This window comes from Spea bombifrons, chromosome 2 (genome assembly GCF_027358695.1).
Source record: "Spea bombifrons isolate aSpeBom1 chromosome 2, aSpeBom1.2.pri, whole genome shotgun sequence".
NCBI lineage: Eukaryota > Metazoa > Chordata > Amphibia > Anura > Pelobatidae > Spea > Spea bombifrons.
The window spans coordinates 128745412-128757531 of record NC_071088.1 but is presented as its reverse complement, the minus strand read 5'-3'; the positions used below and the strand labels follow the sequence as shown (position 1 = coordinate 128757531).

Here is a 12120-nt window from a genome sequence, read left to right as displayed (position 1 = left end):
CTGGGCAGGGGAATTGGTGGCCACTTTTATAGTCAACACAGGTTTCATTTTGTAAACATCGATGTTCCTTTGCTTTTCACTTGGTGTGCTGATTGCATCTGCTCTTCTGCAAGAAATTCTGAAAAAAATAAAGGTTTTGATACCCGGAATACAATGAAGTTAAAGCATATTCATCACTCTTAACTATCTATTTCTCCAATTCCCTGCACATTTCCAAATGCTAAAACTATTAGTGTTTCTCAACATGAAACGATACAAACTAAATGGAGGTGCAGGGCTCACAATAATAAAGTCGTAAATAATTTACAATGGAAGAGAACAAATGAGATTGCACACAATTAACGCAAGTTGAGGCCATAGTGCCCCTCATCACCATCAGAAGCATGCCGGGTTTAAAAATGTATCCTATGGGAGGCACAGACTTTGAAGTCATAAAGTTCAACTAGTGACAAATATATCCGGTTATCCATAGCCGTATCCGTACCTTGGGCACTCGAGGAGTTAATGGTTCACATGTTCAAAAACGAAACATCGTTTGATAAATATATTGGTCAGGATTTTATTCCAAAATAGTGCTGCAGCCTGCTTAAAATCTGCCACGATTGCATGAATGCTAAGCCTATTTAACAAAATGTCTTTTCTCCTGGACACTGTGTTCAACCTTCTCTTCGTGTTAACCCCCGGAGACCTTCCATCTGAGAACGTTTAACATCTCCTCGGAGCCAGAATAAAAAGTAAAAGCACAAAAGAGCAATCTTTAGTAATACAAAAGGGATCCCATGGTTTGTTGCTCTAAATGTGGGAGTCATTTTTTTACTCTATTGGTCAAAAAGGTGTATAGGAAAAGGCAGACGGCTTCTCTTTCTTCGTGAATATAAACTAAACTGTCGGCAACGCCAGACTTCATAATTCCAGTATATAAACTGGTAGCCAGTGTGCGCAGTGCGCATGTTGGGAAGAACAATTGATGTCTTGATAATATGATTTATTTATTTTAATAGCACCATCATATTCCGCGGGGCTATGTAATGAATAACCCGGAGATAACAAGTAGTGTGAAACATTAGGACAATTAGGACTTACAGAAGATAAAAAGGGCCCTGTACAAAGGAGCTTACAATCTAGAAATGTATGAATTGTAAGCTTGCTCTGTATTGGTTTGTCTTAGTCTGCCAATTCTCATCATGTCATACCCCTTGAATATTTGTATTGTATTAAGCGCTTTGTAAATTGTTGGGGCTATATAAATAAAAGATAAAAATAATAATAATAATGAATTCCAACTGATAGAGTATAATGGTTGTAATTCAATTCAAAAACTGTTTTTCAATATGTCTGCAGTTCTCGCTAAGCTTATTCCACTAGCTTGCCAATGATTTTTTTATGGACATGTGAATGACACTTCTGTGTCAATGAAAGGGCTACTTGTACATCAGAAGGCAAGTTTGAGGTTAACACCAGTACCTTAGAGAAACCTTTCATATGTGTAAAATATGAAGAAATGAAAGCCAATAACGTGGAGTTTGCCACTGATTGTTTTTTTTACTTGCAATTCTTGATGTGACCACAATAGTTGGTGTAATTTGCATCCTAATAATTCACATGAAAAGTCCTTCTTCCGGCCAGCAGCTCCCCATATGGTCTTTCTGTGTAGTCCTCTGCTGTTTATTAGACATGTCCGTACGTACTGAACTTGTCAGGGCATTTTTTTCAGAAAATATTCTTGATTTTTGTTATTGAGTCAATTAGCACTCTGATCTGAAAGCTGTCAACCAACCCCAGTAGAAGAAAGGCTACTTCTTGAAATATGCCCAATATCAATTCCACCTACGTTTTACTCACTTTCCTACACGTATGTCATTTCCGCAATGTACTAAGAGTAAGATTTTTTTCAGGTTCTGGACATTCTACTCTACTCTACAAAATCATATAGTAGCTCCTAATTTATGCATCCGGAAAAGTTCAGCATAAACGCTTTCCAGTTGGAAATAGTTGAGATGGATCCTACACTTGCCAGAGTAATATTGACCTTCATATTGGTGTCTGCCTGAAATGGCTTCCAGAACTTCTAGATACTAATAGCGATTATAATAGAGACTAATAGAGGCATTGAATATATGTAAAAGAAACAAAGAAAAGATCTGAATCATATGTATAATCTCATATATGGCAATCAGATCCATGATTTTCTTGAGTACCTAAAAGCGCTGTGTTTCTTTCCTAGAATATTTTTTGTGTAATACCGGTATATTGTATTCTCTGTCATCCCTGTTAGTATAAACTGCTGTAATTTTGAAGGAATAGGATTTTTAGAGTTTCTAACAGGAATACTGCACAAGTCTTCTATCCAGTGTACATTTTGTTTTTTGCTATGCAAGTCATGCGGTAAAGTGAATTTTATTCTTTTAGTTTGCTTTGTCCAACTTGACCCTGGTAACCCGTTGGTCATAATTTAATGGATACAGAGAACCTTTTAAGTACATTTCAGAATGTGAAGCTTTTAAAGCCCTCGGGGTCTCTTCTTTAAGTGCATTCTCTGATAGATGAACATCCCGCGTTGCTGAAAAATCGGAATTATTGCGCTGCACGGAACAGAGTGTTCATTCTAAAAGGTACCCACCAAAAGGGCCATACCTGGCCCTGGAGGTTTAAAGTACCCTCGATGTATGTTTGTGGGCCCCTTGTAAGAATTCACTTATATACATGAGACCATCGTGTCTGTGACCACCCCCAGCTAATTAACCTACGGTGGGGCTGACCCCATGGAAGATCAAGTGAAACACAATAATTGGGGAAAAGCTTTTGAGTGTCACTTAAAATGTTCAGATAAGAGAAGCCAAGGTGGCATCTACCCCTTTGTCCCATCTGCCAGGCCGTCATGATGGCCAACATCATAACTTCCTACCCATACCCTACTTATATTGACTTATATATTGGCCATATGGCTGTACACATTTAGTTTCTTCTGCTATGAATCTGCTTTGATATACCCAGTCTTCCTATGGATGATTTACCTTCTTGACTGATTCTTAGCAACGTATTCTTAAACATGTTTTATAACAAGCCAAGAAAGAAGGTTGCAGGAGATAATCTTGATGCACGCCTTGAAAGGCCCCTCTTGTAATGAGTTTGACACCAGGTAGAATGGAATTTCTGAAGATAATTTTAGCACAACATATACAAACAATTTTCCTTCTGGTGAATAGGTGAAAACATAAATCTTTTTAGGAAAATAATACATTTTCTGAAAACAATAGAAAAGAAGATATTTAAGGTTTGATATTACCTAAACTAACTAAAACCTACTTTATGTGAAGACCTCCAGTTCCCCCAGACTTCCTTTCTGTAGAACATGTCTATGTGAAACATTCTGCCCAACTGCTTTATCGCAAACGTTTTATCTTGATGGTCAGATGTTGGCAGGGTTAAACCCTGGAATCATATGTGTAAACAATATTTCTAGAGGTGCGACACACCAGAGATACTAAGTTTGGGATCTACTGGCTCTGGGATTACGACCTGTCCCTTGCAGTGTCACTTTCTGGGACTGGAATGTTAATGCAGTTTCCCCTCGTTTTTCTTTGCAGAATGGTGGTCCAGGTGTGGTTCTACTTTTACTGTATCTGTGTCTGGCGTTGCCTGAAGTTCATTTTGAGGAAGCTCACGGGACGCTGTGAGCTACAGAGAATCTGTTACAAAAACAAACATGGAGCTGGCCGCACTCTGAAAATAGGTATATCTCGTTCCAAAACACATCAAGAGAAGCATCATACCATTGGAGGATAACATAGTAATGACGGTTTATTGTGTTTGGAATTATGTTCATTGTTTTCTTAATTTTTATTTTTGTAGCTGAAACAATACAAGAATTCCAGAGGAACTGGTCTTATTAGTTCCACTCTTAATATAGTCTTGCTTTCCTTCTTCTGCTCCGTAGGGACCCAGTGTATGGAAAATACTAGCCCTTAGTAGGCTCATACGGACTAGATGTTATATATTTATAGAAAGCGCGGGTGCCCTGAGTGTGAATTGTCTGTGGAATTGCCTTTAGCTATGGATCCCTATGCTATGCAAGTTGACACTAGTTGAATCCCCATTATCTTCAAATGGAACCAAACTCAGATTTATTCCAATTGATAAAAAAAAAACACTGTTGTTTCTCCAGCTAGAAAGCCAATATTGACTCTTTAAATCCAGGGGTGAGTGTATCCATGTAATAATTAGAGCTATTGTTCCGTGTTGAACAGACCCCAAGAATGATATCGATGTTTATGATATAAATGTTTATCAATCATATTAGAACACTAAGGAGACATTATATGGATACAATGACTCGGAAGTAACACAGAATCAGAGTCAATAACAAGTCTGTTGGTGATTGAGGTTTTTCAGCTTCCTCCATGTGCCAGAAATATTTTTTCAGCTACAGCAGCTTCAGGTGATAACACATTCTGGGTACTGAGAAGCAGTTAGTTCCAAAGTGCTTGGTGAAACAAATTCAAACCTTGTCACTCTATTTTGTGCTATATTAGCATACATAAGAACTTTCTAATTTAGCTGCCCCTGAAACCTTTTAAATGTTAACCTTTTATTGGCACGTCATGATTCTTTGTGGCAGCTCATCACAAATGCTAACAAAATGACTCCAATACATTAATGGTACACTTAACACGCATTCAACCATGATATACTGTTAGCAAAGGTACTAATTAGGAGTCTTAGATATCATCCAATTAATTTAGTGTATGAAGGAGTCAGTTCCAGACTGGGTGACCCTGAGATTTTGCCCCTGAGAGCCTGAAACTGGAGCAAAAACCTGGAGACTCCGGGTCCAACTCTGAGAGTAAGGTGTGTAGTGGAGGTCAGTAGGACATGTATCAAACTGCTCTGTTTGATACATGGTGTGTCTAAAGCAGGGGGGTCCAACCTGCGGCCCTCCAGCTGCTGCAGGACTACATCTCCCATAATGCTCTTTCAGCTATGGGGCGGGCTGAGGACTATGGGAGATATAGTCCTGCAGCAGCTGGAGGGCCGCAGGTTGGTCACCCCTGATCTAAAGAGTTAAACACACTTTTTTTAAATAAAATTCTAGAGACCCGTTTTTGAGTTCAGCGATGCATTGCACATTTTAATATTTCAGTTTGACGGTGTACAGTTGTTTGCCCCTGTGGAATTATTTAAGAGTTTGAAGACCAGTCTGGATGTTATAAAACATTCATGTTCACATGTGTAGGAGGTTATTAATGAAAAGTGATTCTGGCTGAAACTGCAATTTTATCACCATAGCAGTCAATGGAATGGTCCAAGAAACAAGAAAGCCTACCTCGGCGCTATGCATATGCAGTATTGGAGAGATGATCATCAGTCACATTCTTTTTCTGTCATAGGGGTTAAGACCAATGTTAAAATTGCTTTACACAAAATCTCAACGAACCGAACAAAAATGGGGCGCAGATACATATGAGGAAAAAAAACATAAAACCAATAGTGTAGAGTGTAAAACCAATAATATGTGTGAATTTAATGTTGCTCTCACAAAAGAAATGGATGATTCAGGCCCATCTATGTTGAATGCAATATGTTCTTTAATATTCTTTGTAGATTCTAAAAAATAAACTTAAAATAGTGCAGTATCCGAGAGACTGTTAAAATAGCCAGCAGAAAATCCACTCACATTCTGCTGGCTATTTTAACAGTCTCTCGGATACTGCACTATTTTAAGTTTATTTTTCGTTCGTTGAGATTTTCACACCCTGAGGAGGAGTGTCGTTTTTTTGGGTTGCTGCAGTCTTATCAGGGAAGTATTATATTATTTGTTATATACACTACACGTGATTTGAGGTTTATTTCACGCTTTTCTATTTACACAAAATCTCCATTGTGTTTATGATGTGTTAAGCCGATTCACATTGTGTAATTATTTTGCAGAAACATCACTGAAGTCTTCAAAAACTAAGGTAAGCAATTGGTTCCATTTCTGTTTTTAGTGCTCTTTATCCCTTTCGTTTTTGCGAAGTGGACACAGTTGTGTGAGAAGGGTATCCCTAATGTTCTATGTGAAAAGTACTCAGTGGACTTCCATTATAGAAGCTGTGCCCGTTTACTTGGAAAAAAGATCCCGGGGTGTTGCTTAGGGGGGAATTTAATAAAAATATTAAAAATAATTGGGTCTTAAATGGAGCAACTATTTAATTCCAGCGCTCGCAATCCCAAATGTTTGCTTTCAAAATCCCACATTAAGCAGATAGTATAACTCCAAACATTTATAGTGTTTGTTGCTGAGTGTGGTGTGTGCGGTGGCGTGGTGTCTGTGTGTGGCTGAGAGTGGTGTGGTGTCTGTGTGTGGCTGAGAGTGGCGTGGTGTCTGTGTGTGGCTGAGAGTGGCGTGGTGTGTGTGTGGCTGAGAGTGGCGTGGTGTGTGTGTGGCTGAGAGTGGCGTGGTGTCTGTGTGTGGCTGAGAGTGGCGTGGTATCTGTGTGTGGCTGAGAGTGGCGTGGTGTCTGTGTGTGGCTGAGAGCGGCGTGGTGTCTGTGTGTGGCTGAGAGTAGCGTGGTGTCTGTGTGTGGCTGAGAGTGGCGTGGTGTCTGTGTGTGGCTGAGAGTGGCGTGGTGTCTGTGTGTGGCTGAGAGTGGCGTGGTGTGTGTGGCCGAGAGTGGCGTGCTGTCTGTGTGTGGCTGAGAGCGGCGTGGTGTGTGTGACTGAGTGGCATGGTGTCTGTGTGTGGCTGAGAGCGGCGTGGTGTCTGTGTGTGGCTGAGAGTAGCGTGGTGTCTGTGTGTGGCTGAGAGTGGCGTGGTGTCTGTGTGTGGCTGAGAGTGGCGTGGTGTCTGTGTGTGGCTGAGAGTGGCGTGGTGTCTGTGTGTGGCTGAGAGTGGTGTGGTGTCTGTGTGTGGCTGAGAGTGGCGTGGTGTCTGTGTGTGGCTGAGAGTGGCGTGGTGTGTGTGTGGCTGAGAGTGGCGTGGTGTGTGTGTGGCTGAGAGTGGCGTGGTGTCTGTGTGTGGCTGAGAGTGGCGTGGTATCTGTGTGTGGCTGAGAGTGGCGTGGTGTCTGTGTGTGGCTGAGAGCGGCGTGGTGTCTGTGTGTGGCTGAGAGTAGCGTGGTGTCTGTGTGTGGCTGAGAGTGGCGTGGTGTCTGTGTGTGGCTGAGAGTGGCGTGGTGTCTGTGTGTGGCTGAGAGCGGCGTGGTGTGTGTGGCCGAGAGTGGCGTGCTGTCTGTGTGTGGCTGAGAGCGGCGTGGTGTGTGTGACTGAGTGGCATGGTGTCTGTGTGTGGCTGAGAGCGGCGTGGTGTCTGTGTGTGGCTGAGAGTAGCGTGGTGTCTGTGTGTGGCTGAGAGTGGCGTGGTGTCTGTGTGTGGCTGAGAGTGGCGTGGTGTCTGTGTGTGGCTGAGAGTGGCGTGGTGTCTGTGTGTGGCTGAGAGTGGTGTGGTGTCTGTGTGTGGCTGAGAGTGGCGTGGTGTCTGTGTGTGGCTGAGAGTGGCGTGGTGTGTGTGTGGCTGAGAGTGGCGTGGTGTGTGTGTGGCTGAGAGTGGCGTGGTGTCTGTGTGTGGCTGAGAGTGGCGTGGTATCTGTGTGTGGCTGAGAGTGGCGTGGTGTCTGTGTGTGGCTGAGAGTGGCGTGGTGTGTGTGGCCGAGAGTGGCGTGCTGTCTGTGTGTGGCTGAGAGCGGCGTGGTGTGTGTGACTGAGTGGCATGGTGTCTGTGTGTGGCTGAGAGCGGCGTGGTGTCTGTGTGTGGCTGAGAGTAGCGTGGTGTCTGTGTGTGGCTGAGAGTGGCGTGGTGTCTGTGTGTGGCTGAGAGTGGCGTGGTGTCTGTGTGTGGCTGAGAGTGGCGTGGTGTCTGTGTGTGGCTGAGAGTGGTGTGGTGTCTGTGTGGCTGAGAGTGGTGTGGTGTCTGTGGCTGAGAGTGGCGTGGTGTCTGTGTGTGGCTGAGAGTGGCGTGGTGTCTGTGTGTGGCTGAGAGTGGCGTGGTGTCTGTGTGTGGCTGAGAGTGGCGTGGTGTCTGTGTGTGGCTGAGAGTGGCGTGGTGTCTGTGTGTGGCTGAGAGAGGTGTGGTGTCTGTGTGTGGCTGAGAGTGGTGTGGTGTCTGTGTGTGGCTGAGAGTGGCATGGTGTCGGTGTGTGGCTGAGGGTGGCGTGGTGTCTGTGTGTGGCTGAGAGTGGCGTAGTGTGTGTGGTTGTGATGTGATGTCCATGTTTTTGTGATTGTTGAGAAGAATGTGCACGAGATTAAAATTTTCAAATATTTATTTAGTGATCATCAAATATCTATTTCTATTCCAAAATGCCAAAGAGGGACACTTGTAGGAGATGGGGATAGAGGGGTAGTTAGGGAAGGTTTTACCGAATAATCTTACTACACTGGGCTGAACATTGCAAGTTCTGCATTGAAAAAAATGTAATCTCCTTTACACTTTAATATAGTGTGTGATTCTTGTGCATTAGTATGTGAATATTTGTAAATGCTAATTATTCATTACAAAATCTATAAAAATATTTTTGGCAGGAGACCATATGTTAATATTCCATCTTTTAACTTCATTCACAGCTATGTAATAAAATGTGCTAATCCCTTAGCTTATTCTTTCTAACACCCTTGCAGCGCAGAGAAGAAGATTATCCTCTGGTGACATTGTGAAGTGGCTTAGTTAAAGGAGACACAGAGTAGGGAATTGGTTCCTGATTGAGTCAAAGTAGTAAAAAGTAGCTTTGACTGAACGTGAAGATTCCATTCATGAATAAAGAACTATTAATTCATATGATAAACATGGTGTAGGCAGAGTGGGCTACCGAGGTACCAGGAAATTTCAAGTTTGGCCACTTGCCCCAGGCTGGTTTGGAAGACATCTGCATTCTGTGATGGGCCAGGAGAGTCTTTGTCCTGATAACACTGGGGCTCTAACTTAGACAGCCCAAAGTTTCTGTCGCAGTCCCCAACTCCATGCTTTAGCCAGAAGGCACAATAAAGCATCTGGAAGGCAGGATATTACCTGACCTCATACTAGCATAGCAACAGGCACCTTCATGTATGTTGTCGAGTATGATGTGTGTGTGTTTGTGTGGCTGAATGGAGCGTGTACCTTGCTGAGAGTGATGTGTGACTACCTTAACAACCAAGCTTACTTAAGAAGTACACTTACACAGAAGTCTACGAATGCCCGCCTGGATTGGAGTCTTTAAAAAGGTGCCACATGGATTGGCCATACAATACAGAAACTGATTCTCCTGCACCACCCGCTCTTACCCCCAGAAGGACTTAACCAGCTGTGTATGGTCCAAAAAGCCACCGGTTACTGGGAACCCACTGCTGACATTTGGCAATGACGTCAACTGACAAAACTCGTCACTGCTTGCAAGCCGTAACACTGTACTGTACGCGAAAAGAAACTTAACAACTCATTAACATTCTAGATGGTTTGGGGTTGATGTCTGTAAGTTTACATTTTGAGAGTTGCATATGACTTCCAACTCCCATGCTCTTGACCACCTCTCCCCCATTTCAGTAAAATGTATAAACGTATAGATTTGAATGTGGCTAGAGAATAATGAAATCCTTAATGCATAATGCCCCCCTATGTCAGGAGAGGCCCTCAGTTCTTACCTTCAGACTATAGAAAGGGACCATCCAAAAAAATGACTTAAAAAATAAAATGACCAAAATATAAATCCGCTCCACCTCCAGTGGCAGCATGGGGATATATTCCAGTATAACCAGCAGCATCTAGTGCCGCATAGATGAACTGCACCACCCAGTCTCCAAAATATTTATTCTATATGTATTGTGAACAGGAAAAAAAGGAGACATAATCAAACAACGGTGCTAACCTGCTGTGATTTCCACCCTTAGCTGCTGCAGACTGCAGTGAGCGTACATCCTGACGCCATCGAGAAAACCATAGATGACATCATGGCTTTGAAGAACATCAATGTTGATACAAACCCACAGTGAGCCTCTTTGCTTTTCTTTAAAAATAAAGTCATAAGTTCACTTATGCTATATTGATGACTTTTAAATGTCTTTAGAATATTAGTAAGTATTCATCAAAAGCCAGGTTGTGAGAATTTTCTGTCTGATGCCCATTATCCAGATTCAGTGGTCATTTGTAACCTCTTTCGTGTTCTTCTTCACGGGGGCAGTAGCTCTTTACCGAGCAGAGATCTTGCTTGTCATATGTTTATACAATGCACCATGTTTTGCTATATTGTTTGGTTTCCGCACATTCTAAGTTTGGAACCTATAAATAATACGTATCGGTAACTGTGCTAGAATCATGGAGCCTATTGTATGTATGCTTTGTAAATATCAGGGAGCATCTGCTTATCATACAGCAGGTTTCTCGTAATCCATTCTTTACTCCAAGTACTCTAGTAACTTTGGTCTTGCTACCTGTTCCTCGTGTGCAGACTCGGAGTGTCCCTCCAGGCGTGTCTCCTGCAGATTGTAGGCTATAGAAATCTGACCCTGGAGGTTGAAAAGCTACGTCGAGAAGCGTATGATTCCGACAATCCGCAGCATGAAGAGATGCTTCTTAAGGTACGATGCGATGCTGGCTTTGAAAGAGATAATAAATCCAAATGCAGTCTCCAGTGGGTGGTAACAGATACCTGCCTAATTTCACCAGTTTATAGCATTTGTTATCAAAGAGTTGGGTAATTTAAAAAAAAAAAAATCCATTTGTTTTTTTTTTTACTTACAATATTAATTAGATTAGTGGTACTTAAGGGCAAACGCTGCTCAAACTTTGAGAACAGAACCTAATTAGCATACCTGGGAACTCTCCGGGTTGACTCAGAGTCTCTGGGTGAAGCGATGCTTCAGCAGATCTCCCGGTCACTTTGCTTCTTCCCTGGAGAGGGGACCCGTGTTTGGCCATGCCCACTCCCCGCCCACTTCCCCTATTACTCGCAATCCGCTTAAGGCTATCTGGGGCTAGCCCCATCCCTATGGGTGAGATTGTTGGCATAATATCCTCAGGGCCAAGGCTATTTTACTAGTGAAACTAAAGAAAAAAAAACACTATATAATATAAAATATAATAAAGTGTATTGATTTACGTTTCCTTATTTAGGGAATGATCCGTAACACGGGTTTTTTTTATATACTCTGACAAGTGTAGGGCAAATATTGGTTTGGTACTGTATACGAAGTTAAAATGTGCTCCGTTGCCAGTTACCGGTTTGCACGTCAATGCCCCATTTCAGACAAATCGACACATTTTGTAAAACCTTACGTTTGTAATTTACAGCTCTGGAAAATGCTGAAACCTGGTTTTCCGCTGGAAGCGCGGATCTCTAAGCAATGGTGCGAAATTGGTTTCCAAGGTGATGACCCCAAAACAGATTTTAGAGGAATGGGCCTTCTAGGACTATACAATTTGGTGTAAGTAACTATATGTATAATCTAGTACACATCAGACAACTCCTATCAAGCCAAGCCAGTCTTTGGTAGACTAGAACAGTATACCAAAAGTGTAACAAAGCAGAGGGGGGACGCCATGTCCTAAACAGAAAGAAGGGTCTCCCATTTTCACGCGTTTCCCTGTTTTACATGGATAAGGGGTAGTATCAGTTTAGAGCTCTCCTCGTCAGTAAGTTAAGACTCAAGAAGTTGGAAAATGACATCATAACCCACGACTGTGAGTTATACGCAAGAGATCTAAGGCACGGGTGTTTTTCCTAACAATACCCGAAACCTCTTGCATCATGGAGAGCAAGGACAGCTGTTACACCCCCAATTCCCAGTATGAATTATAGGTTGTTACCTTAAAAATGGTGTGGTAGTAATAATAATAATAAAAATTGTATTGTATTTATAGGGACATTTAAACTGTCTGGAAATAGTTTATCATGTAAATTTAAAGTAATCACATACGAATTATTCCACCCCTTTGGGAACATTTCTATTTATATGCATGCGCAGTATAAATTCTTACAGCTGATCACTTGCATTCTTTATCGCAGGTACTTTGCAGAGAAAGACACGGCCTCCGCTCTTCAAATCCTTTCTGACTCCCTCCAGCCTAAGTGCAGGTAATATACCCTTCTACATCTAACTAAGTATAAAAATACCTATTTTATGTATCAGTTCTAATTTGTAAAATGTATTCCTGGGTTAAGCAAAATGTAG

The 12120-nt window shown here is 42.3% G+C and overlaps 1 protein-coding gene across 3 annotated transcripts in view; it reads left to right on the top strand.

Moving 5' to 3' along the window:
* ELMOD1 (ELMO domain containing 1) overlaps window positions 1-12120 on the top strand; it is a 45539-nt gene that overhangs the window by 23020 nt on the left and 10399 nt on the right. For all 3 annotated transcript variants that reach the window (XM_053456467.1, XM_053456465.1, XM_053456466.1), the window contains exons 3-8: window positions 3588-3733; window positions 5929-5957; window positions 9841-9938; window positions 10398-10527; window positions 11240-11373; window positions 11955-12023. In XM_053456467.1, coding sequence (XP_053312442.1) covers window positions 3588-3733; window positions 5929-5957; window positions 9841-9938; window positions 10398-10527; window positions 11240-11373; window positions 11955-12023 — 606 coding nt within the window. The remainder of the gene's footprint in view (window positions 1-3587; window positions 3734-5928; window positions 5958-9840; window positions 9939-10397; window positions 10528-11239; window positions 11374-11954; window positions 12024-12120) is intronic.